Here is a 23,781-nt window from a genome sequence, read left to right on the forward strand (position 1 = left end):
TGGCATCTCTTGTTGACTGGGTGGCATCTTTTGGTGACTTGGTGGCATCTCTTGGGAACTCAGTTTTTTTTTTATACAATTCCTTTAACCCCTTCATGCATGTACATTGCTGCATCCTTACATGTTTGTCTATGATACAGAGGCTGTGACCACTCACCTTCAGAGATGGTTGGGATAGGAGATAACTCTGATCCCTGTTATTTAACTCATCTTAGAATCATATCACACATTGATGTCACCGCCATGTGACTTGTAGAAAACGTAGATTGAGTAACAATCTTGTTGAGTAACAATCTTGTTATTCCAGGCACTGGCTTGTTGTTAAGGAGGACAAAGTTCAAGTTACAGCGCGACAAGAGCCACGAATGGTGTTGATAAGGGCAACCTGTGACAACGACTACTTAACCCTCAATGCCCCGGAAATGGAAGATCTCAAGATCCCACTGAAGCTTCCAGAAATAAATGAAGTTCTTTCATGCAAGTATGTGCGATATTCCAAATCCAGGGCTACAGGAGGTCACAGCCACCATCTTCTTCTCTGGTTTTGATGGACAATTTTAAAGGGGGTTGTCCGGGATTAAACAAAGGATGTACTTTTTTAAAGTTTCAGAAACAGCACCACTCTTGTCCATTGGATATGTCTGGAATTACAGCTCAGCCCCATTGACTTGAATGCTGAATACCAGACTCAGCCTATCGACAACATCTTTAAAACACCGAGCACCAAATCCTCTACATCGCAAAGTGCTATTAAAAAATTTCTGCAGCCGCCACTAGGGGAAAATTTCTGCATACTGTCTTATTATTGAGCCTAAAGTGTACTCATATAAATATAGGCTATGAGGACGGGGTGTGAGGTCGGGATATGAGGACAGGATATAAGGATAGGATGTGATGATGTCATTTGAGGTTGGGATGGGAAATTGGGATATGAGGTTGGGGAATGAAGACGAGATATGAGGTTGGGGAATAAGGACGAGATATGAGGTTGGGGAATGAGGACAAGATATAAGGTTGGGGAATAAGGACAAGATATGAGGTTGTGGAATGAGGACGAGATATGAGGTCGGGAAATGAGGACAAGATATGAGGTTGGGGAATGAGGACGAGATATGAGGTCGGGGAATGAGAACAAGATATGAGGTCGGGGAATGAGGATGGGATATAAGGAAGAGATATAAGAACAGGATATTAGGATGGGATACGAGGACAGGATGTGGGGATGTGATTTAAGGTCGGGATATGAGGTCAGGAGAGGATGTGATTTGAGGTCGGATGTGAGATCGGGATATGAAGTCAGGGAATGAGGATGAGATATAAGGACGAGATATGAGATTGGCATATGAGATCAGGGAATGAGGACGAGATATGAGAACAGGATATGAGGTCGGGATATGAGAATGGGATATGAGGGGGAATATAAGGGGGGATGTGAGGGGGATAAGAGGACGGCATATATGTTGAGGAAGTGAGGACAAGATATTGTTGCCAATTCTCTACCTTAAGGTTAAGGTAGGAAGACGCGGCAATATTGGGCTAGTTCATACAAAAATATTACTTTGTAGAGGTTGTGGCAGTGTCCACAAGTAACCAGTCAGATATTACTTTCAATCATGTTTTTAGATCAGGACTTGCAATACAACCCAGTTGGAATATGATGTTGCCTCCATTTTTCTATGCATCACATTAAGCACATGACTCAATCGTCTCTTCTTCCAGGGTTTTTGGCAATGAGGTTCAGGGCAGAGATTGTGGGGATGAAGCCTCGGACTGGATCACCGGCTTCTTACAGAGCGTTCAGACTTATCGGATTGTTTACTTTGAAGATAAAATGAAGCCCAGGAATCCAAGGAATGAGTATCCGCTGTATAGTGAAGATGATCAGGTCAGTAAACGGCAGGAGGGATGTTGTCTAGCGGATGGATAATGATGCTCTAATCTGCATTTTCAAAGTTTATAGAGGCCTAAGAAATCCTGAAAAAATATCAGAATGGCCCTGAAAAATCCTGTATTCCCTCAATAATCAGCATGGGATTGTTACGCTATGTGCTCTGGCCTCACACGCTGGCCGTGAGCGCATGGTCCCCTTTTGCTGCCAACGGGGCTGGGACTCACATTGCGGTATGCACCCGCATGCGAGCCCCAGTCCGTCACTCTCCGGGTGTTTCCCCTGCCTCTGCTTCCACCTCTCTGCTCCGGCGCATGTGTCCCCGTCCCTTAGGGCGTGCGCGCGCCAGAGCTTTAAGATTTAAAGGGCCAGTACGCTTATTAGTGTAACCACCTGTGTCTTGTTGATAAATTCCTCCACCCTCCTCAGTTCTCTGCCGGATCTTTGTTGCCTTGTGCCCTAGAGAAAGCGGTCCTTTGTATTGCCTTGCCGTGTACCAGATCTCCTGCTCTTGTGACCTTGACCTTGCTTCTCTGCCGCCTGCCTACTGAACTTCTGCTATGTCCCGACTACGCTACTGTGCCGCCTGCCCTGACCTACAGCTTTCCTGACTATGAGTTGTCTCATCCCTTCTGTGCTTCGCATCTCCTCAGCCGCCGGTGTGGTCGAGCCATTGCCGGGAGTAGCCACCTGGGTGTCGCCTGCAGCTGCAAGCCCATCCTGCTTTGCGGCGTGTTCCGGTGAAGACCAGCGGTACCTTAGACTCCGCTCCCTGGCACGGTCCGAGTCATCTCTCACACAGGTCCAGCGGATCCACATACACCGGAGTCCTGTCTTCAGAAACGTGAGTGTTACAGTAAGATACGGCCATGGATCCTGCTGAGGTACCCCTGCCTGAAGTTGCGGATCTTTCCTCTGTTGTGATGCGTCACTTACAGCAGTTGTCCCGACAGGCGCAGCAATTTTCTTAACTTGCAGCCATAATGCAACAGCTTTTGGCCTTGCAACAGCAGCAGGTACCACAATCTGGCCCACTCCCACCTCCAGCTCCTGCATTTTTTCCTGGCTCCCAGCTGCACCTGCCTTTGCCTTCCAAGTATGATGGGGATTCCAAGTCATGCAGAGGCTTTGTTACACAGTGCTCCATGCATTTGGAGCTCATGTCTGACTGTTTCTGACTGAACGTAGTAAGGTGGCCTTTGTCAGTCTACTTTCTGGAAAAGCCCTGGCTTGGGCTACACCCCTTTGGGACCGTGGTGATCCAGTATCCTCCAATTTGTCGGCATTCTTGGCCTAATTTCGCAGTGTCTTTGAGGAATCTGCACGTGCCTCTTCAGCTGAGACGGCGTTGCTGAATCTATGTCAAGGAGATTCTACCGTTGGTGACTGCGCGGTTCAATTTTGCATTCTAGCTTCTGAATTTGCCTGGAATGATGAGGCCTTATGTGCCACATTTAAAAAAGGACTGTCAAGCGGTATTAAAGATGCCCTTGCAGCACGAGATCCTCCATCTTCTTTGTCTGAACTTATCCATTTGGCCACACGCATTGATGTGCGTTTTGCCGAAAGACAGGAGGAATTGCACTTTGAGAGGGAATCTGCCCGCCTGACACCTGTGTCCCAACGTCCACCTCTTCTGTCTCTTGCGCCTCTTGCCAAAGAGGTTTACAAGGAGATCATCCTCGTCGTACGCAGCAGGGGAGGTCACAACGACGCAATGAGAATTTGTGTTTGTACTGTGCTAGCCCGGAGCACTTTCTCAAGGACTGTACAGTTCGCCTGCACCTAGGGTATGGGGGAGAGGCCTCCCTGGGTGTGAATGCTACCTCTCCACGCTTAACTATTCTTGTACAAGTCTTCGCCTCAGCCAAATCTTCCTTCAGTGCTACAGCATTTTTGGATTCCTGATCAGCAGGTGACTTTATTGATGCGGCTTTAGTTCACAAGTATCATCTTCCCCTTACTCGGCTTGCCAAGCCCTTGTTCATCTCCACTGTTAATGGACAAAATCTGGACTGTAAGGTTCACTTCCGTACTGAATCTCTCGTCATGCAAGTAGGAGTATCGCATGAAGAAAAGATTGAATTCTATGTGCTAACACACTGTACTTCTGAGATTCTTCTTGGTCTTCCTTGGCTGCAACGCCATTCCCCGCAACTGGATTGGAGAACTGGAGAAATAATTCGCTGGGGACAATCCTGTCAAAGTTTTTGCCTCCAACCTGTTCTGCGTAAAGTTGTTTCTCGTCTTCCACCTTTACCTGGCCTGCCGCCACCTTACCAAGATTTCTCGGATGTCTTCTGCAAGAAACAGGCTGAGTCTCTGCCTCCACATCGTCCTTACGACTGCCCTATTGATCTTCTGCCTGGTACCACTCCTCCTTGTGGGAGGATATACCCTCTATCGGTTCCTGAGACCAAAGCCATGGCTGAGTACATCCAGGAGAATCTCCAAAAGGGATTTATCCGTAAGTCCTCTTCTCCTGCTGGAGCAGGTTTCTTCTTTGTAGGGAATAAGGATGGCTCACTCCGTCCATGCATTGACTACAGGGGACTTAACAAAATCACGGTCAAGAACTGTTACCCTCTACCTCTTATCTCAGAACTTTTTGACTGTTTACGTGGTGCGAAGGTCTTCTCCATGCCGGACTTACGCGGTGCGTATAACCTCATTCGTATCCGCAAGGGAGATGAATGGAAAACGGCCTTCAATACTCGTGATGGACATTTTTAGTATCTTGTTATGCCTTTTGGTCTCTGCAATGCTCAAGCCGTTTTCCAGGAGTTCGTTAATGATATCTTCCGTGATCTTCTTTACACCTGTGTTTTCGTATACCTAGATGACATCCTGACCTTCTCTTCCAACTTAGAGGAGCATCGTACTCATGTTCGTCTGGTTCTTCAGAATCATCTCTACGCCAAATTGGAGAAATGCCTGTTCGAAAAGTCTAGTCTTCCCTTTCTTGGCTACATTGTCTCTCATCAGGGCCTGCAGATGGATCCAAATAAGTTGTCTGCAGTTTTGGATTGGCCTCGTCCCTCGGGCCTACGTGCAATTCAACGCTTTCTGGGATTTGCTAACTATTATCGTCAGTTTATCCCACATTTTTCATCCTTGGTTGCTCCTATTGTAGCTGTCACTAAAAAAGCATCCAATCCTAAGTCTTGGCCTCGAGAGGCTGAAGAGGCCTTCTCCCGTTTAAAGTCTGCGTTTGCCTCTGCTCCCGTTCTGATAGACCTGATCCAGAGAGGCCCTTTGCATTGGAGGTTGATGCCTCATCTATTGGAGCGGGTGCCGTCCTCACACAGAAAAATGCCAACGCCAAGGGCAAGAGTGTAAATTGTGGGTTCTTTTGCAAGATTTTCTCTCCTGCTGAGAGGAATTACTCCATTGGAGATCGTGAACTCCTCGCTATTAAAGGGGTTATCCAGCATAAGGTGATTTTAGCACGTACCTGGCAGACAGTAATGGACAGGCTTAGGAAGGATCTGCGCTTGTCTTGGGCTAAATAGCTATGCTGTGAGATTACCATAACACTGTGGCTAGCTTTCTGTGAACTTGTATTTCCTGTTTTCAGTTTTCTTTTTTGCCTGCAAATCCTATGATACCATTTTCCTCCTTCCCACACATCAGCTACCCCACCCATTGAAACATAAATGAGCTGCAGACCTGCAGTCTTCAATCAGGATGCCTACAGTGGTTGCATTAGTTGCAGATTGATCTCTCCACCCATTGAAGCAGACAGGCTCCCTGTCATCAGCTGACTAGTGTGTCAGGTCTCGACCGCATTGCAAGCTGGGAAAAAATCCGACAGCAGTTCATTTTGTATGCTGATAAAAATAAATATTGAGGTGAAAATCACAGAAGAATTGTGATAAAACCGTCACACACAGGTACAGACACTATATTTTGAACTACACTAACTTTACAGCCCCTGTAGCATAGTCAAATTAAAAAAAATCCCGGAATACCCCTTTAAGCTAGCTTTGGAGGAATGGCGACATTTACTGGAAGGTTCTTCTCATCCGGTCAGCATCTACTCCGATCATAAGAATCTTCTATACCTTCAGTCTGCTCAGCGTTTGAACCCCCGCCAGGCAAGATGATCACTGTTCTTTTCCCGTTTCAACTTCTTCATTCACTTCCGTTCTGCAGACAAGAACATCAGGGCTGATGCTCTCTCCAGGTCCTCTGACGTCATTGGTTTGGACTCCACGCCTAAGCATATTATTCCTCCTGACCGTTTGATTCCTGCCGCTCCTGCTGATATTCAGCAAGTTCCTCCAGGAAAATCCTTTGTGCCCACCATATTGAGATGCAAGGTCTTGAAATGGCGTCATTCTTCCTTGACAGCAGGACATCCTGGAATACGCAAGACCCTACTTCTTATTTCCCGGCACTACTGGTGGCCCCATCTTGAACGTGATGTTTCTGATTTTTTTCGGTCCTGTGTAACTTGTGCCTGTGACAAAACTCCTCGGCAAAGACCTGCAGGACTCTTACAGCCTTTACCCATTCCAGAGACTCCTTGGTCCCATATCGCCATGGATTTCATCCCCGATCTGCCACCTTCTCATAATAACACTGTCATCTGGGTCGTGGTAGATCGGTTTTCCAAGATGGCTTATTTCATTCCTCTACCAGGTCTTCCTTCTGCTCCGCAGCTGGCAAAGTACTTCTTGTCGCATGTCTTTAGTTTACATGGTCTTCCACAGCATATCGTTTCGGATCGTGGTGTGCAGTTTGTCTCTAAGTTCTGGTGAGCCCTTTGTAACCGTCTGGACATCAATCTGGACTTCTCCTCAGCCTACCACCCTCAGTCCAACGGTCAGGTGGAGAGGGTTAATCAAATCCTTGAGACTTATCTTCGGCATTTTGTTTCAGCTCGCCAAGATGATTGGGTTGACCTTCTCCCCTGGGCTGAGTTCTCATATAATCTTAATGATTCCGAGTCCACGTGGTCATCTCCCTTTTTTGTTGTCTACGGACTCCATCTCCGTCCTCCTCTTCCTCTCCCAGTCTCCTCCGGTGTGCCTGCTGTTTATGAGCTGGTCTGTGACTTCTCCACCATCTGGCAACAGACCCGACAGTTGTTGTCTCTAGCTTCTTCACGCGTGAAGGCGCAAGCAGATAAAGGTAGAAGACCGTCTCCATCCTTCTCTCCTGGTGACATGGTGTGGCTTTCATCCAAATACATCCGCTTCAAGATCCCCTGTTACAAGCTCGGTCCCCGCTACCTTGATCCCTTCCAGATTCTACAAAAGATCAATCCTGTCTCCTACAAACTCCGTCTACCTGCTACGTTACGTATTTCCAATTCCTTCCACGTCTCTCTCCTCAAGCCTCTTGTTGTAAACCGGGTTTCTCAGAAGAATCCTCTCCCAACACCTGTCTCCGGCTCATCTGATGTCTACAAAGTTAAACAGATCATTTCTGTATAAACTGTGAGAGGTAAACATTTTTTTTTTTTTTTGTCGACTGGGAGGGTTATGGTCCTGAGGAGAGATCTTGGGAACCTGAGGAGAATATCCTGGACCGTGACCTTCTCAGGAGTTTTCTCTCCCGTAAAAGGAGGGGGAGACCAAGGGGGGGGTACTGTTACGCTATGTGCTCCGGCCTCACACGCTGGCCGTTAGCGTATGGTCCCCTTACTTTCTGCTGCCGACGGGGCTGTGACTCACATTGCGGAACTCACCCGCATGCGAGCCCCAGTCCGTCACTCTCCGGGTGTTTCCCCTGCTCCGACGCTCGTGTCCCCGTCCCTTAGGGCATGCGCGTGCCGTAGCTTTAAGATTTAAAGGGCCAGTACGCTCATTAGTGTAACCACCTGTGTCTTGTTGATAAATTCCTCCACCCTCCTCAGTTCTCTGCCGGATCTTTGTTGCCTTGTGCCCTAGAGAAAGCGTTCCATCGTATTGCCTTGCCGTGTACCAGATCTCCTGCTCTTGTGACCTTGACTTTGCTTCTCTGCCGCCTGCCTACTGAACTTCTGCTATGTCCCGACTACGCTACTGTGCGGCCTGCCCTGACCTGCAGCTATACTGGCTATGAGTTGTCTCATCCCTTCTGTGCTTCGCATCTCCTCAGCCGCCTGTGTGGTCGAGCCGTTGCCGGGGGTAGCGACCTCGGTGTCGCCTGCAGCTGCAAGCCCATCCTGCTTTGTGGCGGGCTCTGGTGAAGACCAGCGGCACCTTAGACTCCGTTCCCTGGCACGGTCCGAGTCATCTGCCACACAGGTCCAGCGGATCCACATACACCGGAGTTCCTGTCTTCAGAAACGTGAGTGTTACAGGGGGATAATTCAGAAATCCCAAAAATTCAGGGAATTCTTCATTGATGTACCCATAAGAGCATTTCTGTCACCAGACCTTTATCAAACAGTGTAATCCGAAAATGAAATAAAATCAAAGAAGAAAATAAATTCACCATAATCCCAATCGCCAGATCAGTATATGTCATCTCTCAGCTGACCTCCGTTCTTGGAGTGTGCGAATCCACACCAGGCCGGGTGCGCGCTACAATTGCCAAGAAAAAAGAAATCTATGATCCCGCTCTCCAGTTAAAATAAAACTCGATTGGATCTGCAAAAGATTAGTCCACAAGAGAAAATCACATGTCGGAAACATCTCTCGTGTTCTCGGCGCGTTTTGTGCGCATGCACTTTGTCAAAGACGCTCCCTGGATACCTGTGTGGGTTAAAACCACTCCCATATGGGGAATGGGTATATTAACCCACATGGGTACCCGGGGAGTATCCTTGGGTGTTCGTGCACACGAAATGTGTCGGGTACTCGGGATGCGTTATACAATGATGTATTGTTGTGGAATAATCTTTTAAATGCAGATCAAATAAAGTTTAGTTTTAGCTGGAGAGCAGGATCACAGATCTCTCATGTAGTGCCAGGAAGATTTCTCCGGGAACCAGAGCAGCGATACCGAAGACACCGGGAGAGAGCGCAGGAGGTGAATTAAAGGGGTACTCCGTTTTTTTTTAATCAACTGGTGCCAGAAAGTTAAACAGATTTGTAAATTACTTCTATTAAAAAATCTTTATCCTTCCAGTACTTATTAGCGGCTGTATATCACAGAGAAAGTTCTTTTGTTTTTAGATTTCTTTTTTTTTCTGACCACAGTGCTCTCTGCTGACACCTCTGTCTGTATCAGGAACTGTCCAGAGCAGGAGAGGTTTGCTATGGGGATTTGCTCCTGTTATGAACAGTTCCTGATATGGACAGAGGTGTCAGCAGAGAGCACTGTGCCACAAAATTGGTCCCCTAGGGATCCCTGGGCCAACATTAAATCAAACAACCTACTTGTGTTAGACCTCTCCTCTTAACGTTTTCACCATTTTGAATGGCTTTCTCAAAAAATGCGAGGCATTTTTTGAGAAAGCCATTCAAAATGGCGAAAACGTTAAGAGGAGAGGTCTATTGTTTTAATATCACGCTGTGCCAGTGATCTGTTCTAGTAATACACCGAGTGTCCGAGCTGCAGCAGGGCACTGGAGTATACTAGCTAGACACCATATTAAAGGGGTACTCTGCCCCTAGACATCTTATCCCCTATCCAAAGGATAGAGGATAAGATGTCAGATCGCCGCGGTCCCGCTGCTGGGGACCCATGGGATCCCCGCTGCGGCACCGTGCTATCATTACAGCACAGAGCGAGTTCGCTCTGTGCGTAATGACGGGTGATACAGGGGACGGAGCAGTGTGACGTCACAGTTCCGCCCCTTAATAAAGGTCATTTAACCCCTTCCCTAATAAAAGTTTGAATCACCCCCCTTTTCCCATAAAAAAAATAAAACAGTGTAAAAAATGTCCGAACTATAAAAATATATCATTAATTAAGCCGTACGGTCAATGGCGTACGCGCAAAAAAATTCCAAAGTCCAAAAAAGCGTATTTTGGTAACTTTTTATAACATTAAAAAATGAATAAAAAGTGATCAAAAAGTCAGATCAAAACAAAAATCATACCAATAAAAACTTCAGATCACGGCGCAAAAAATGAGTCCTCATACCGCCCCGTACGTGGAAAAATAAAGTTATAGGGGTCAGAAGATGACATTTTTAAACGTATAAATTTTCCTGCATGTAGTTATGATTTTTTCCAGAAGTGCGACAAAATCAAACCTATATAAGTAGGATATCATTTTAACCGTATGGACCTACAGAATAACGATAAGGTGTAATTTTTACCGAAATATGCACTGCGTAGAAACGGAAGCCCCCAAAAGTTACAAAATGGCGTTTTTTTTTTTCGATTTTGTCTCACAATGATTTTTTTTTCCGTTTCGCCGTGCATTTTTGGGTAAAATGACTAATGTCACTGCAAAGTAGAATTGTCGACGCAAAAAATAAGCCATAATATGGATTTTTAGGTGGAAAATTGAAAGGGTTATGATTTTTTAAAGGTAAGGAGGAAAAAACGAAAGTGCAAAAACGGAAAAACCCTGAGTCCTTAAGGGGTTAAGGTCCTCTTAAAGGGGTACTCCCGTGGAAAACTTTTTTTTTTTTTTTTTAAATCAACTGGTGCCAGAAAGTTAAACAGATTTGTAAATCCCTTCTATTAAAAAAATCTTAATCCGTCCAGTACTTTTTAGGGGCTGTAAACTAAACAGAAATCCAAAAAAGAAATGCATTTCCTCTGATGTCATGACCACAGTGCTCTCTGCTGACCTCTGCTGTCCATTTTAGGAACTGTCCAGAGCAGGAGAAAATCCCCATAGCAAACAAATGCTGCTCTGGACAGTTCCTAAAATGGACAGAGATGTCAGCAGAGAGCACTGTGGTCATGACATCAGAGGAAATGCATTTCTTTTTTGGATTTCTCTTTAGTATACAGCCTCTAAAAAGTACTGGAAGGATTAAGATTTACAAATCTGTTTAACTTTCTGGCACCAGTTGATTTAAAAAAAAATAAAAAGTTTTCCACGGGGGTACCCCTTTAACCTCACTCAAGTGCACTCCTGGGTCAAGGACTCCCTCATACATGAAAGGCACCCCCTTTATAAAAGCTGAATGGGCTCACAGGGGGACCTACCATGTCAGAAAAACCACCCAGCCATTTGTTACACTACAAAAGACTTTGCCCGAGGGACTACTACCCTCAGCTGCTCTGGACTATTCCATTCATCTTCCTTAATTGCAGGTGCATTAATAGGTTTGGAAGGGGTGCACTTGAATCATTAAAAAGATATAGGGGCTAGTGGGGCAAATACCTAAAGTGTTGGTACCAGGGAGGGCACCAACAAGCTGCTTTTCTCTATATTTTGTTAGAGGGCTAGGGCAGCACACTGAGTCTAAAACGCACTTAGAGGAAAGGGGTAGGTACGACACATGGGGAAGATTTATTAAAACCCGTCCAGAGGAAAAGTTGCCGAGTTGCCCATAGCAACCAATCAGATCACTACTTTCATTAAGGACTGAGCGTTTTTCCACTTTCATTTTTTCCTCCTTACCTTTTAAAAATCCTAACTCTTTCAATTTTGCACCTACAAATCCATCTGATGGCTTAATTTTTACGCACCAATTCTACTTTGTAATGACGTCAGTCATTTTACCCGAAAATCTACGGCGAAACAGAAAAGAAAATCAATGTGAGACAAAATTGAAGAAAAAAACGCCATTTTGTAAGTTTTGGGGGCTTCCGTTTCTATGCAGTAAATTTTTCGGTAAAAATGACACCTTATCTTTATTCTGTGGGTCCATACGATTAAAATGATCCCCTACTTATATAGGTTTGATTTTGTCGGACTTCTGGAAAAAATCATAACTACATGCAGGAAAATTTATATGTTTAAAATTGTCATCTTCTGACCCCTATAACTTTTTTATTTTTTGCCTTCGGGGCAGTATGAGGGCTTATTTTTTGCGCCGTGATCTGAAGTTTTTATCGGTACCATTTTTGTATTGATCGGACTTTTTGATAGCTTTTTATTCATTTTTTCATTATATAAAAAGTGACCAAAAATACGCTATTTTGGACTTTGGAATTCTTTTGCGCGTACGCCATTGACCGTGCAGTTTAATTAATGATATATTTTTATAATTCGGACATTTCCACACGCGGCGATACCATATATGTTTATTTTTATTTAAACTTTTTTTTTTTTTTTTTTTTATGGGAAAAGGGGGGGGGGGTGATTCAAAGTTTTATTAGGGAAGGGGTTAAATGATCTTTATTCACTTTTTTTCTTTTTGCAATGTTATAGCTCCCGTAGGAGGCTTTAACACTGCACACACTGCTGTGGCCCCCTCGTTATAGAACGGGAGCGGACTCAGGGCGTACAGTTACGCCCTGAGTCCTTAAAGGGGTACTCCGCCTCTAGACATCTTATCCCCTATCCAAAGGATACGGGATAAGATTTCAGATCGCCGCGGTGCCGCTGCTGGGGACCCCCGGGGATCGATGCTGCGGCACTGCTCTATCATTACAGCACAGAGCGAGTTCGCTCTACGCGCAATACAGGGGCCGGAGCATCGTTACGTCACGGCTCCGCCCCTCGTGACGTCACGGCCCGTCCCTTTCAATACAAGTCTATGGGAGGGGGCGCAGCGGTCGTCACGCCCCCTGCCATAGACTTGTATCAAGGGGACGGGCCGTGATGTCACGAGGGGCGGAGCCATGACGTCACGCGGCTCTGTCCCCTGTATCGCCCATCATTACGCACAGAGCGAACTCGCTCTGTGCTGTAATGATAGCGCAGTGCCGCAGCGGGGATACCGGGGCTCCCCAGCAGCGGGACCGCGGCGATCTGACATCTTATCCCCTATCCTTTGGATAGGGGATAAGATGTCTAGGGGTGGAGTACCCCTTAAAGGAGTTTAAAAAAAAAGGCCTCTGTAAAATGAAAGAAGCCATCTGATTGGTTGCTATGGGCAACTCAGCAGGTTTTGATAAATCTCCCTCATGGATTTTGAGTTGTTAGCAGTGGGGCGGTGTCAAGCAAGGCACTCCCTGAAACCTACCTATAGGGGGCATATGATACCAATCGGTTTTTCTTTTTAGAGGGCTCTAAACTGTGGACCTCTACATGTTGCAAAACTACAACTCCCAGCATGCCCGGACAGCCAACGGCTGTCCGGGCATGCTGGGAGTTGTAGTTTTGCAGCAGCCGGAGGCCCACAGTATGGAGACCTAGGGCTTAGATGTTTGCTTAGAGAGAAGGCCATAATGGTTCCGATGTTATGTTTTTGGCATTCTTTTGACTCTCTAAATTTCGTTGTTATCCCCAACCCGTCCTGTAGGTGGCGTATCCTGATCTGGCGCCTCTTCTGCTGCTCTCCGAAGCTTCGGTGAAGAATCTAAACCTCAAACTGGAAAAGAAAGTGTCCACGAGAAATTTCCGTCCTAATATCGTGGTTTCTGGATGTGACGCTTTTGCTGAGGTGAGAGACTCTTTCGCTTTCATATTATTCATTGGCTCCTCCATCTTGAAACAAATGGGAGGAGCTGCAAGATGAGGTACAGTATAGCCGCTACTCAATGTACGGAGTTGTGTTGGGCGCGAATATTTGCATTTCGAATTTTTATCGCAAATTCGCAAATATTGTGAATATATTCGCTATATATTCAAAATTGCGAATATTCACTTTTTCCCCGTATATGCGCTTATGCGCATATTCGCATACGTGAATTTTCGCATATTCGCATGTGCGAATATTTGCATATTCCTTCTTTTCACTTGTCGGCCAATTAGAAGGATGCAAATACACTTGTCAGAGGTTATCAACAACATCCCTAGTGACCAATAGTAAAGTTGCCGACCCCCTCACTGTTTTCTCCCTCCAATTCACGAATATGCGATTATTCGCATATGCGAATATTTGAATATAACGAATACGTGAAATTTGCAAATATAGGACGAATATTCATCTATATATTCACAAAATATCGCAAATTCCAATATGGGCAATGCTGCTCATCACTAGTATGGAGTTGTGATTGGTAAGAAGTGCCGCGGCCCCTTTAATCAACTGATCGGCAGAGGGGTGCCGGGAGTCAGGGGGTGCCGGGAGTCAGGGGGTCAAAATGGATATTAATTTGCTATTGTAAAGATAGACTTCAATATAAATTCCCTGGAATCTCCTGTAACCCCTTAGCGACGCGCAAGGTATATATGTCATGCGCATAGTTGGGGACTAGTAGCTGAGCTCGCATCATGGACGGCAAGCGCCGGCTGCTAGCAGCAGCCGACACTCCCTGTTAATGATCGATATCAGCGATCATGCTGATGTCGATCATTTAACACTTTAAATGCCATGAGCTATAGCAATTATGGCAGTCAAATGTAAAAAAGACAGCTGGCAGCGGTTTCGGGGGTCTGATCGGCACCCCACAGCGCAATCGTGGGGTACTGTTCAGTTAATATGGCTGGCGGAGGCCTTTTGAAGGTCTCCATGCTGGCCATATTGGCTCTGCTAATACAGTCTGCCTCAGTCCTATTGCCTGAGGCAGAATGTATTAGCAGAGCCGATATGGCCTTTAGACAATAGCATTGATCAGTATAAGACTTATTTTACACTGCCGTTAAGAAACAGCAGTGTGATGGATGTCGGGGGGGGGAGAATAGCGGGAGAAAAAATACTGCAAGCTCCCTCTTTTCTCCTGCTTTTCCCATCAAAAAACAACGCCCTCATAATAGTAAATGGGAGTCGTCAGGACCCGTTGTTGCCCGTTGCTCCCCGTCACAAGAATGGCCGTAAAAGTCACACACAAAAAAAGAGACTTTAACAGCCGTTGTTGACAGGGAGAAACGGCAGTGTCAAAGGGGCCTAAGCAATCCAATGATTGCTTATAATAGTCCCCTGTGTAATAAATAAATAAATAAATTATAAAATTAGTTTAAGGTTTAAAAATTAGTTTAATAGTTTAAATAGCTTTAAGGGTCTATTCACACGTACAGTATTCTGCGTAGATTTGATGCTCAGGATTTCAAGCTGTGTTCAGTCAATCAGTTTACATTGAAATCTGCAGCAGAAAATCCTGAGCATCAAATCTGCGCAGAATACTGTACGTGTGAATAGACCCTAAAAGTCATATTCTCGTTTTGCAAAAAAAAAAAAAAAAATACACCAACAAAAAACAACAACAACAAAAAAAAAAACATTAAATATCGCTGCATGAGGAAATGTTCAAACTATGTAATGTTTATGATCCTGTCCGGTAAACAACTAAAACTAAAAACAATACCAAACAGCAGAATTGCAGATTTTTTTTTGGTCACATCATATTTCAGAAAAAAATAATTTGCAAAAAAGGATTTAAAAGTCCCATTGAAAAAAATTGTATGAACAAAAACTACAGAGCACGGCGCAAAAAAAATGATTCCTCATACAGCACCTTATATGGAAAATAAAAATGTTATACGCGGTCCGAAAAGGGCGATTTTAAGCATATTTATTTATGTATTTTAAAGTTAAAAGAAAAGAAAGAACCCTATATTATTATTATTGTTGTATTCGTAGGGACCTACAGAATAAAGATAACGTGTTATTTTTACTCTAAAGAGCACTGCTTAAAAATGACCCCCCCCCCCCCCCCCCCAAAAAAAAGTCTTAAAATTGTGCTTTTTTTCACTATAAATAGGATTTTTTTTTCCGTTTTTGCCATAGATTTTGTGGGTGATTTCAGTGATTTAATTACCAAGCACAATAAAACAATCCTTCGTATGGCCCCGTCGGTGGAACAATTTTGGCTTTTATAAGACGATGAGGAAAAAATGAAAATGAACAAAAAAAAGAAAATTGGTTTCGTCATGAAGGGGTTAATCAACTGATCGGTGGAGAGCGGGGTACAGGGAGTCGGACCTTCACAATCTAAATATAAATTTACTATCGTGAAGACAGAATCAATGGAAAACTCTGACTAAAGTACATCTCAGTTCATAATCTAATCTAGTGTTTCCCAATCAGGGTGCCTCCAGCTGTTGCAAAACTACAACTTCCGGCATGCCCGGACAGCCTCTGGAGTTGTAGTTTTGCAATAGCTGGAAGAACCCTGGTTGGGAAACACAGGTTTAGTTCACCAGCGACATCTAGGGGTGGAAATGTGGAACAACGTTTACAACTGTGTATGTCAGAAAGCCTCAGTATGTATTGGGCTCCGACTTAAAGGGGTTATCCAGGAAAAAACTTTTTTTTATATATCAACTGGCTCCAGAAAGTTAAACAGATTTGTAAATTATTTCTATTAAAAAATCTTAATCCTTTCAGTACTTATGAGCTTCTGAAGTTAAGGTTGTTCTTTTCTGTCTAAGTCCTCTCTGATGACACGTGTCTCGGGAAGCGCCCAGTTTAGAAGCAAATCCCCATAGCAAACCTCTTCTAAACTGGGCGTTTCCCGAGACAGGTGTCATCAGAGATCACTTAGACAGAAAAGAACAACCTTAACTTCAGAAGCTCATAAGTACTGAAAGGATTAAGATTTTTTAATAGAAGTAAATTACAAATCTGTTTAACTTTCTGGAGCCAGTTGAGATATATATATATATATAAAAGTTTTTTTTCCTGGAATACCCCTTTAAATTCTCATTTTCTAAGTCCCAGCATAAAGCACGACTTTATAGTAGCATAAAAAAGGTGCCACTTTTCTGCTCAGCAGTGATTTAGCAGGTGAGACCCACACCAGCAGCTATGGTATATAGACTAGTAGATCGACAAGAGGCCTTACCTGAGGAAAGGGGAATTCCTGCTCTGAAACGTTTAGTATTAACCCTCTTTATTACACAGCATCATCCTATCCTCCTGTGTTGAGATATAGAACCCTCGCCTCAAAGAAAGCCGACTTACTTGTGCACCACATGGCAGTTGCCAGGGTAGTAGATGTGCCCCAATGCTCCTTTTTTGAATGCTGTGCCCCCTTGTTTGCTTCACATGGGGTCACTTAGGGTCACTGCTGGAACATTACAGGCAAAGACCAAGACCCTGGGGGGAAGTGGGAGGGTTTTCATGCATGGACCTGAGTGGGGTCTCACTATCTGACTTGTATACTGCAAGCAGAGGCGTGACTTGTGCCTACTAGGCCCTAATCCGTAACGGTTACGGGGCCCATGTCTACCATATGTCATTCATACTACTGGTGTCTTCTTATGGGGCTCCCTCAGTCACAGGGCCCTGATGCCACTGCTACCTCTTCACCCCCTATAGTTACACCCCTGACAGCAAACACAAATATCCATTAGGGACAAGGCTCAAACCCTGCAGGAACAGTTGGGAACGGAGTCCCGGCACTTTTTCAACAGCAGCAACACTGTTCCCATTAGCATGAGTCCTGCAGGACCAGTCCTTGAATGGATATCTTTGGTGAGTTCCTACAATTTTTTCCCCAGGACTTGACCCCCAATTAGGGATATATAAATGTGTATATATATTTATGGAATTGCTATTTGGCAATAACCTACATAATGCATAAAATGTTCACTTATACAGTGGTGCCTCAACATACGATGGTAATCCGTTCGAAATGGACCATCGTTTGTTGAAACCATCGCATGTTGAGGGATCCGTGCAATGTAAAGTATAGGACAGTGGTCTACAACCTGCGGACCTCCAGATTAGAGATGAGCGAACTTACAGTAAATTCGATTCGTCACGAACTTCTCGGCTCGGCAGTTGATGACTTTTCCTGCATAAATTAGTTCAGCTTTCAGGTGCTCCTGTGGGCTGGAAAAGGTGGATACAGTTCCAGGAGACTCTTTCCTAGGACTGTATCCACCTTTTCCAGCCCACCGGAGCACCGGAAAGCTGAACTAATTTATGCAGGAAAAGTCAGCAACCGCCGAGCCGAGAAGTTTGTGACGAATCGAATTTACTGTAAGTTCGCTCATCTCTACTCCAGATGTTGCAAAACTACAACACCCAGCATGCCCGGACAGCCGTTGGCTGTCCGGGCATGCTGGGTGTTGTAGTTTTGCAACATCTGGAGGTCCGCAGGTTGTAGACCACTGTTTGAGGAAGTTGTACTCACGTGTCCCCGCCGCTCCGGACTGTCACCGCTCGTCACCGCTGCCCTGGATGTCACCGTCCATCGCTGTCGCCGCGTCCCCGAGGTGTCCCCGAAGCTCCGGCAAGGCCTCTGCTTCCCAGGCATCCTCGCTCTCCGTCGCCGCCATCACGTCACTACGCACGCCGCTCCTATTGGATGATGGGACGGTGTGCGCAGCGACGTGATGACGACGATGGAGAGCACCGACGATGCAGGGGATCCCGAAGAGGACGCGCCGGAGCCCCGAGGACAGGTAAGTGATCGTCAGCGGACCACACAGGGCACCGTAAACGGCTATCCGGTGGCAGCTGAAGCAGTCTGCGCTGCCGGATAGCCGTTTATGCGATGGCGCCGACATACAAAAGCATCGGATGTTGATGCTGCCTCTGAGAGGCCATCGCATGTTGAAATGATCGTATGTCGGGGCCATCGTAGGTCGAGGGGCCACTGTATCTCCGTTTTCTAGTAATTTTTGCCCTCACCGGATTCTGTCATTATTCATTCTTGTTGATCTGCAGGACACCTGGGAGGAAATACAGATTGGCCGACAGGTGACTCTGAAACGCGTCATGCCATGTCCCAGGTGAGCGCCATATTGTTTTACAACAAGGGTCACTGCTGGTACCGGTGAGTCACTGTCTCTTTTGTTTGACAGATGCATCCTGACCACTGTGGATCCCGATACCGGAATAATAAACATGAAGGAACCGCTGGAGACGCTGCGCAGGTTGGTGACAGGTTGTAATGGGGGGGGGGGGGACACAATGACAATGCAGGTTGGGTTCATTGTATCTTTGCTCCAGTGGTCTCATGGCTGTGTCAAGCTGGTGCCATTGGTGGGCAGTAGGCTGGAGGGGACTTGACCATCATGACAGTGTTGTAGGGCCGGGGATCTAGAGTAGGCTTGTTCACCGAAGAAGAGTCCGCGGTCTTAAGGCTTAAAAAGTGGTTGCAACGGGCTGGGCTATGGGTTCCCTAGCATGCTTTTTGAGTCCCACAGGGGGAGCCTATCAGGTGGTACCTTGCAGGGGTCTACATAGCATCACTGGGCCCTACCGCTTTAGAATATTGAGGGTGGAATAGTCTTAGCTGCCAGAAAGGACAAAATGGCTGTGTTGTGTCTTGAGTTGCGAGCCAAACTTAAAGGAATTATCCAGGAAAAAACTTTTTTTTTTTATATATCAACTGGCTCCAGAAAGTTAAACAGATTTGTAAATTACTTCTATTTAAAAAATCTTAATCCTTTCAGTACTTATGAGCTGCTGAAGTTGAGTTGTTCTTTTCTGTCTAAGCGCTCTCTGATGACACGTGTCTCTGGAACCGCCCAGGTTAGAAGCAAATCCCCATAGCAAACCTCTTCTACTCTGTGCAGTTCCCGAGACAAGCAGAGATGTCAGCAGAGAGCACTGTTGCCAGACAGAAAAGAACAACTCCATTTCAGCAGCTGATAATTATTGAAACGATTAAGATTTTTTAATAGAAGTAATTCACAAATCTGTTTAACTTTCTGGAGCCAGTTGATATATATATATATATATATAAAAAAAAAAAAAATGTTTTCCTTGATAACCCCTTTAAATCATGTTGAGTTTTGGCAGTCTGTGTGAGGCCATGTTCACGCAACGGAATTTCCGTGTGGAATTCGGTAGAAAAATTCCGCTCATAAATTCCAATGCAATTGTTTTTGGGATTTTGCTGCACTGTGCACACGGCGTGGGGAAATTCAGCTAGAAAATTGTGCTCCATGAAGTTAAAGGGGTACTACCGTGGAAAACTTATTTTTTTTTTTAATCAACTGGTGCCAGAATGTTAAACAGATTTGCAAACTACAGAGGAAATGTTTATCTTTTTGGATTTCTCTTATGTCACGACCACGGTGCTCTCTGCTGTTCATTTTAGGAACTGTCCAGAGCAGGAGAAAATACTCATAGCAAACATATGCTGCTCTGGACAGTTCCTAAAATGGACAGCAGAGAGCACTATGGTTGTGACATAAGAGAAATCCAAAAAGATAAACATTTCCTCTGTAGTATACAGCCCCTAAAAAGTACTGGAAGGATTAAGATTTTTTAACAGACCTAATTTACAAATCTGTTTAACTTTCTGGCACCAGTTGATTAAAAAAAAAAACTTTTCCATGGTAGTACCCCTTTAACATTGCAGGGAATTAAATTTTGGTTGTCCCATTCACACGGCAGATTTTTTAATGCAGAATTTCCGCTGCAGAAATTCTGCCGCTGCAGAAATTCTGCCGCTGCAAAAATTGTCAATTCTTTTTGCAGAATTCCTTGGAAGAGTCCCATTAAAGTCAATGGGACTCTGATTTCCTTCTGGTGTGTTGAGCGTAAGAAATTCTGCATAAATCCACTGCTAGTTTGGAAAAACGAAATCTGAGTGGATGCACGGAAATTCCGGCCTTAGGCTATGTTCTGCCAAAAGAATCAACATGTTTGTTTCTTCTGCGAATTCAGCTCGGAAATGCATTTCTGTCTATGGAGACAGCACATTTTTGAATGGTCCTAGCGTGGATCATGCTATTTGCGGAACATTCGCTCATGTTTTCTGGGCAGACCTTTCAAAATTTTCCCCCGTGTGAACAAGGCCTTGCTGAATTCCTCTGTGGATTGGCGCCCTTTCTGCTTCATGGTAAATGGAGCAGAAATATTGCAGAATCAGCTCTTATTTTATACATAATTTGCAGCGGAAATAAATGCAAAAAAATTTATAAATAATTAAAGTCACTGTCAGGATCCGGACTGGTATGCGGGGAGGACACGGGTGGTGGATCCTCTGTGTCAGTGAGGTGATGGCGTGGGCCGTACCAGGGGAACGGAATCTAAGGGGTTACTGGTCTTCACCAGAGCCCGCCGCAAAGCGGGATGGACTTGCTGCGGCAGGTAACCCCCAGGTCGTTCCACCCGATAGAAACTCAACCTCACTGACTGCTGAGTCAGGCCCGGTACAGAAGGACTAGGCAAAAGGCAAGGTCAGACGTAGCAGAGGGTCAGGGCAGGCAGCAACGGTTCGTAGTCAGGGGCAATGGCAAGGGTCTGGATACACAGGCAATGGATCACACAGAAACGCTTTCACAGGGCACAAGGCAACAAGATCAGGAACTGTCCAGAGCAGGAACAAACCCCCATAGCAAACCTTTCCTGCTCTGGACAGTTTCTGACATGACAGAGGTCTCAGCAGAGAGCACTGTGGTCAGACTGAAAAGAACTACACAACTTCCTCTGGAGCATACAGCAGCTGATAAGTACTGGAAGGATTAAGATTTTTAAATAGAATTAATATACAAATCTGTATAACTTTCTAGAACCAGGTGATTTGAAAACATTTGTTTTCCACCGGAGTACCCCTTTAAATGTCCAATACAGAATGTTCCGTGTCCCCATTATAGACATTCTTGTTCTCTCTTACAGCTATCGTCTCTGTGACGAGGAGGACAAAGAAGTCTATAAATCGTCTCCATTGTTTGGTCAGTTCATGAAGGTGCTGAAGACGGGCAAAGTAAGAGTCGGGGATCCGGTGTACCACATCACATACCAAGTGTCTTTCCCAGCAGCCAATATGAAAGCGACATTCATGAAATAAAATTCTGTGTTCTGAATCAACCAATCACAGACTGTTATTATTATTACCATTAGAGATGAGCGAACTTACAGTAAATTCGATTCGTCACAAACTTCTCGGCTCGGCAGTTGATGACTTATCCTGCGTAAATTAGTTCAGCCTTCAGGTGCTCCGGTGGGCTGGAAAAGGTGGATACATTCCTAGGAAAGAGTCTCCTAGGACTGTATCCACCTTTTCCAGCCCACGGGAGCACCTGAAAGCTGAACTAATTTATGCAGAAAAAGTCATCAACTGCCGAGCCGAGAAGTTCGTGACGAATCGAATTTACTGTAAGTTCGCTCATCTCTAATTACCATCCAAAACTCCAGGTAACAAGTCATCATAGACTTATTTCTTCCACTGAAGTGGATGGGTCATCTCTGTGGCAGCCCAGAGGGAGCCCAGATTTTACAGGATGGAAAGATACCTGGAGGTAGTGCTGGGCGGTATACCGGTTCATGCCGAATACTGAAATTTCTTTCCTGCACGATATGAATTTTTACCATACCGCAATATTGGTTGGGCCCCCTCTCCCCCCCCCCCCCCCCTCTTGAATGAATAAATTATCATCCTCTTCCCCCCCTCCATGAATTATCAGCCCAACACTGCGCTGTCCTAATAATCATATGTCACCCACAAGCGCCGCTTGACTTACCTTCTTCCTACGTTCCCCTGTTGCTCCAGTAACGGCCTCACACTGGGGAGCCGTCAGCCTATCACCGACCGAGGCGGGACATTGCGGCGGCCGGTGATAGGCTGACGGCTCTGTGACGTTCCCATCCCCAGTGTGAGGCCGTTACTGGGGGAACGTAGGAAGAAGGTAAGTTAAAGTTTATTTTGTTTATTTTTTCAGCCCGGCCACAAGGAATATGTAGTACAGCACAGAGTTCCAGCTCCGGCAGCCCGCATCTCACAGGAGGACGAAGAGAGCGGCGCTTGCGGGTAACATGATTAGTTCCCTGATGTGGGGGACAGCGCAGCGCTGGGCTGATAAACCGGGGGGGCAGGGGGATTAGAGAAGCAGCGCCCACGGGTCACATGATGGGGGGAAATACCGTTTAATACCGTGGAACCGCCATAACTTACAAAAATACTGTGATACACATTTTTGGTCATACCGCCCAGCTCTACCTCTACCTGATTAGGAAGGATCTGTGCTTGTCTTGGGGCTAAATGGCTATGTCCACCATAACATTGTGGCTATCAATTTCCTGTTGGAGTTCCCTCCCTCCAACTTCAAGTCCCAGGATCCCTTGTTTGTAAGTTTGAGGTTACTTTTCTCCCTCCCACACATCAGCCACCCCACCCACTGAAACACAAATGAGCTGCCTTCCATGTTGTGCTGTAAACATTTTTTTTTTTACTTTTTCAATACTAAACCTGTGTGTATTATTTAGCTATATACTGTATCCATATGTATTACATTTAAATACATACATGCACAGAAAATTTCCATATATAATGCGCAGAGGTTCAATATATGCACAGCACTTGAGGACATGGACATCTTTGTGTTTTTGTTTTTTTTTCCTCCTCGCCTTCTAAGACCCATAACTCTTATTTTTCCATCCACAGACCCACATGAGGATTGTTTTGTGCGGGACCAATTGTACTTTGTAGTGACCCCTTTCATTTTATCATAAAATGTATGATGTGAACCAAATAAATATTATTTATGGTGGGAAATCTAAAAGAAAATCGCACTTTTGCAACTTTTGGGGGTTTTGTTTTTACGTAGTTCTCTTTATTCTGAGGGTCCAAACGATTAAAGGGGTACTCCGCTGCTCAGGGTTTGGAACAAACTGTTCTGAACGCTGGAGCCGGCGCCGGGAGCTCGTGATGTCATAGCCCCGCCCCCTCAATGCAAGTCTATGGGAGGGGGCGTGGCGGCCGTCACGCCCCCTCCCATAGACTTCCATTGAGGGGACGGGGTGTGACGGCATAAGGGGGCCAGGCTATGACCTCACGAGCTCCCGGTGCCGGCTCCAGCGTTCAAAACAGTTTTTTCCAATCGTTGAGCAGCGGAGTACCCCTGTAAATGATACCCATGTTTACACGCTTTTCTATTACTGTACTGCTTTAAAAAAAAAAAAAAATAATAATAATCAAACTTTTTTAACAAAATAAGTTTCCCCAGAATGTTCCTATTCTGACCTGATAACTTTCTTTATTTTCCCTATACCCTGTATGAGGGCAATTTTTTTTTACTTTTATGCCATTATATTTTAGTAGGTAAGACTTTGTTTTGTAAAACGGTGAGGGGGGGGGGGGGGGGGAGGGGGTGATTTC

General features: G+C 45.2%; 1 protein-coding gene across 3 annotated transcripts in view; it reads left to right on the forward strand.

The window, feature by feature from the left end:
- The window catches only part of LOC130363065 (mitochondrial amidoxime-reducing component 1-like), a 44,601-nt gene extending 23,070 nt beyond the window's left edge, over positions 1-21,531 (forward strand). For 2 of the 3 annotated variants that reach the window (XM_056568387.1, XM_056568386.1), the window contains exons 2-7: positions 308-481; positions 1,720-1,885; positions 13,140-13,280; positions 18,396-18,460; positions 18,533-18,604; positions 21,303-21,530. In XM_056568387.1, the coding sequence (XP_056424362.1) occupies positions 308-481; positions 1,720-1,885; positions 13,140-13,280; positions 18,396-18,460; positions 18,533-18,604; positions 21,303-21,474 (790 nt within the window). In that variant the 3' untranslated portion in view covers positions 21,475-21,530. Of the gene's footprint in view, positions 1-307; positions 482-1,719; positions 1,886-13,139; positions 13,281-18,395; positions 18,461-18,532; positions 18,605-21,302 lie in introns of all 3 variants that reach the window. The other variant, XM_056568385.1, reaches the window with a different exon arrangement.
- The last annotated feature ends 2,250 nt before the right edge of the window (positions 21,532-23,781 follow it).

The sequence above is a fragment of the Hyla sarda genome, chromosome 3 (assembly GCF_029499605.1).
Source record: "Hyla sarda isolate aHylSar1 chromosome 3, aHylSar1.hap1, whole genome shotgun sequence".
NCBI lineage: Eukaryota > Metazoa > Chordata > Amphibia > Anura > Hylidae > Hyla > Hyla sarda.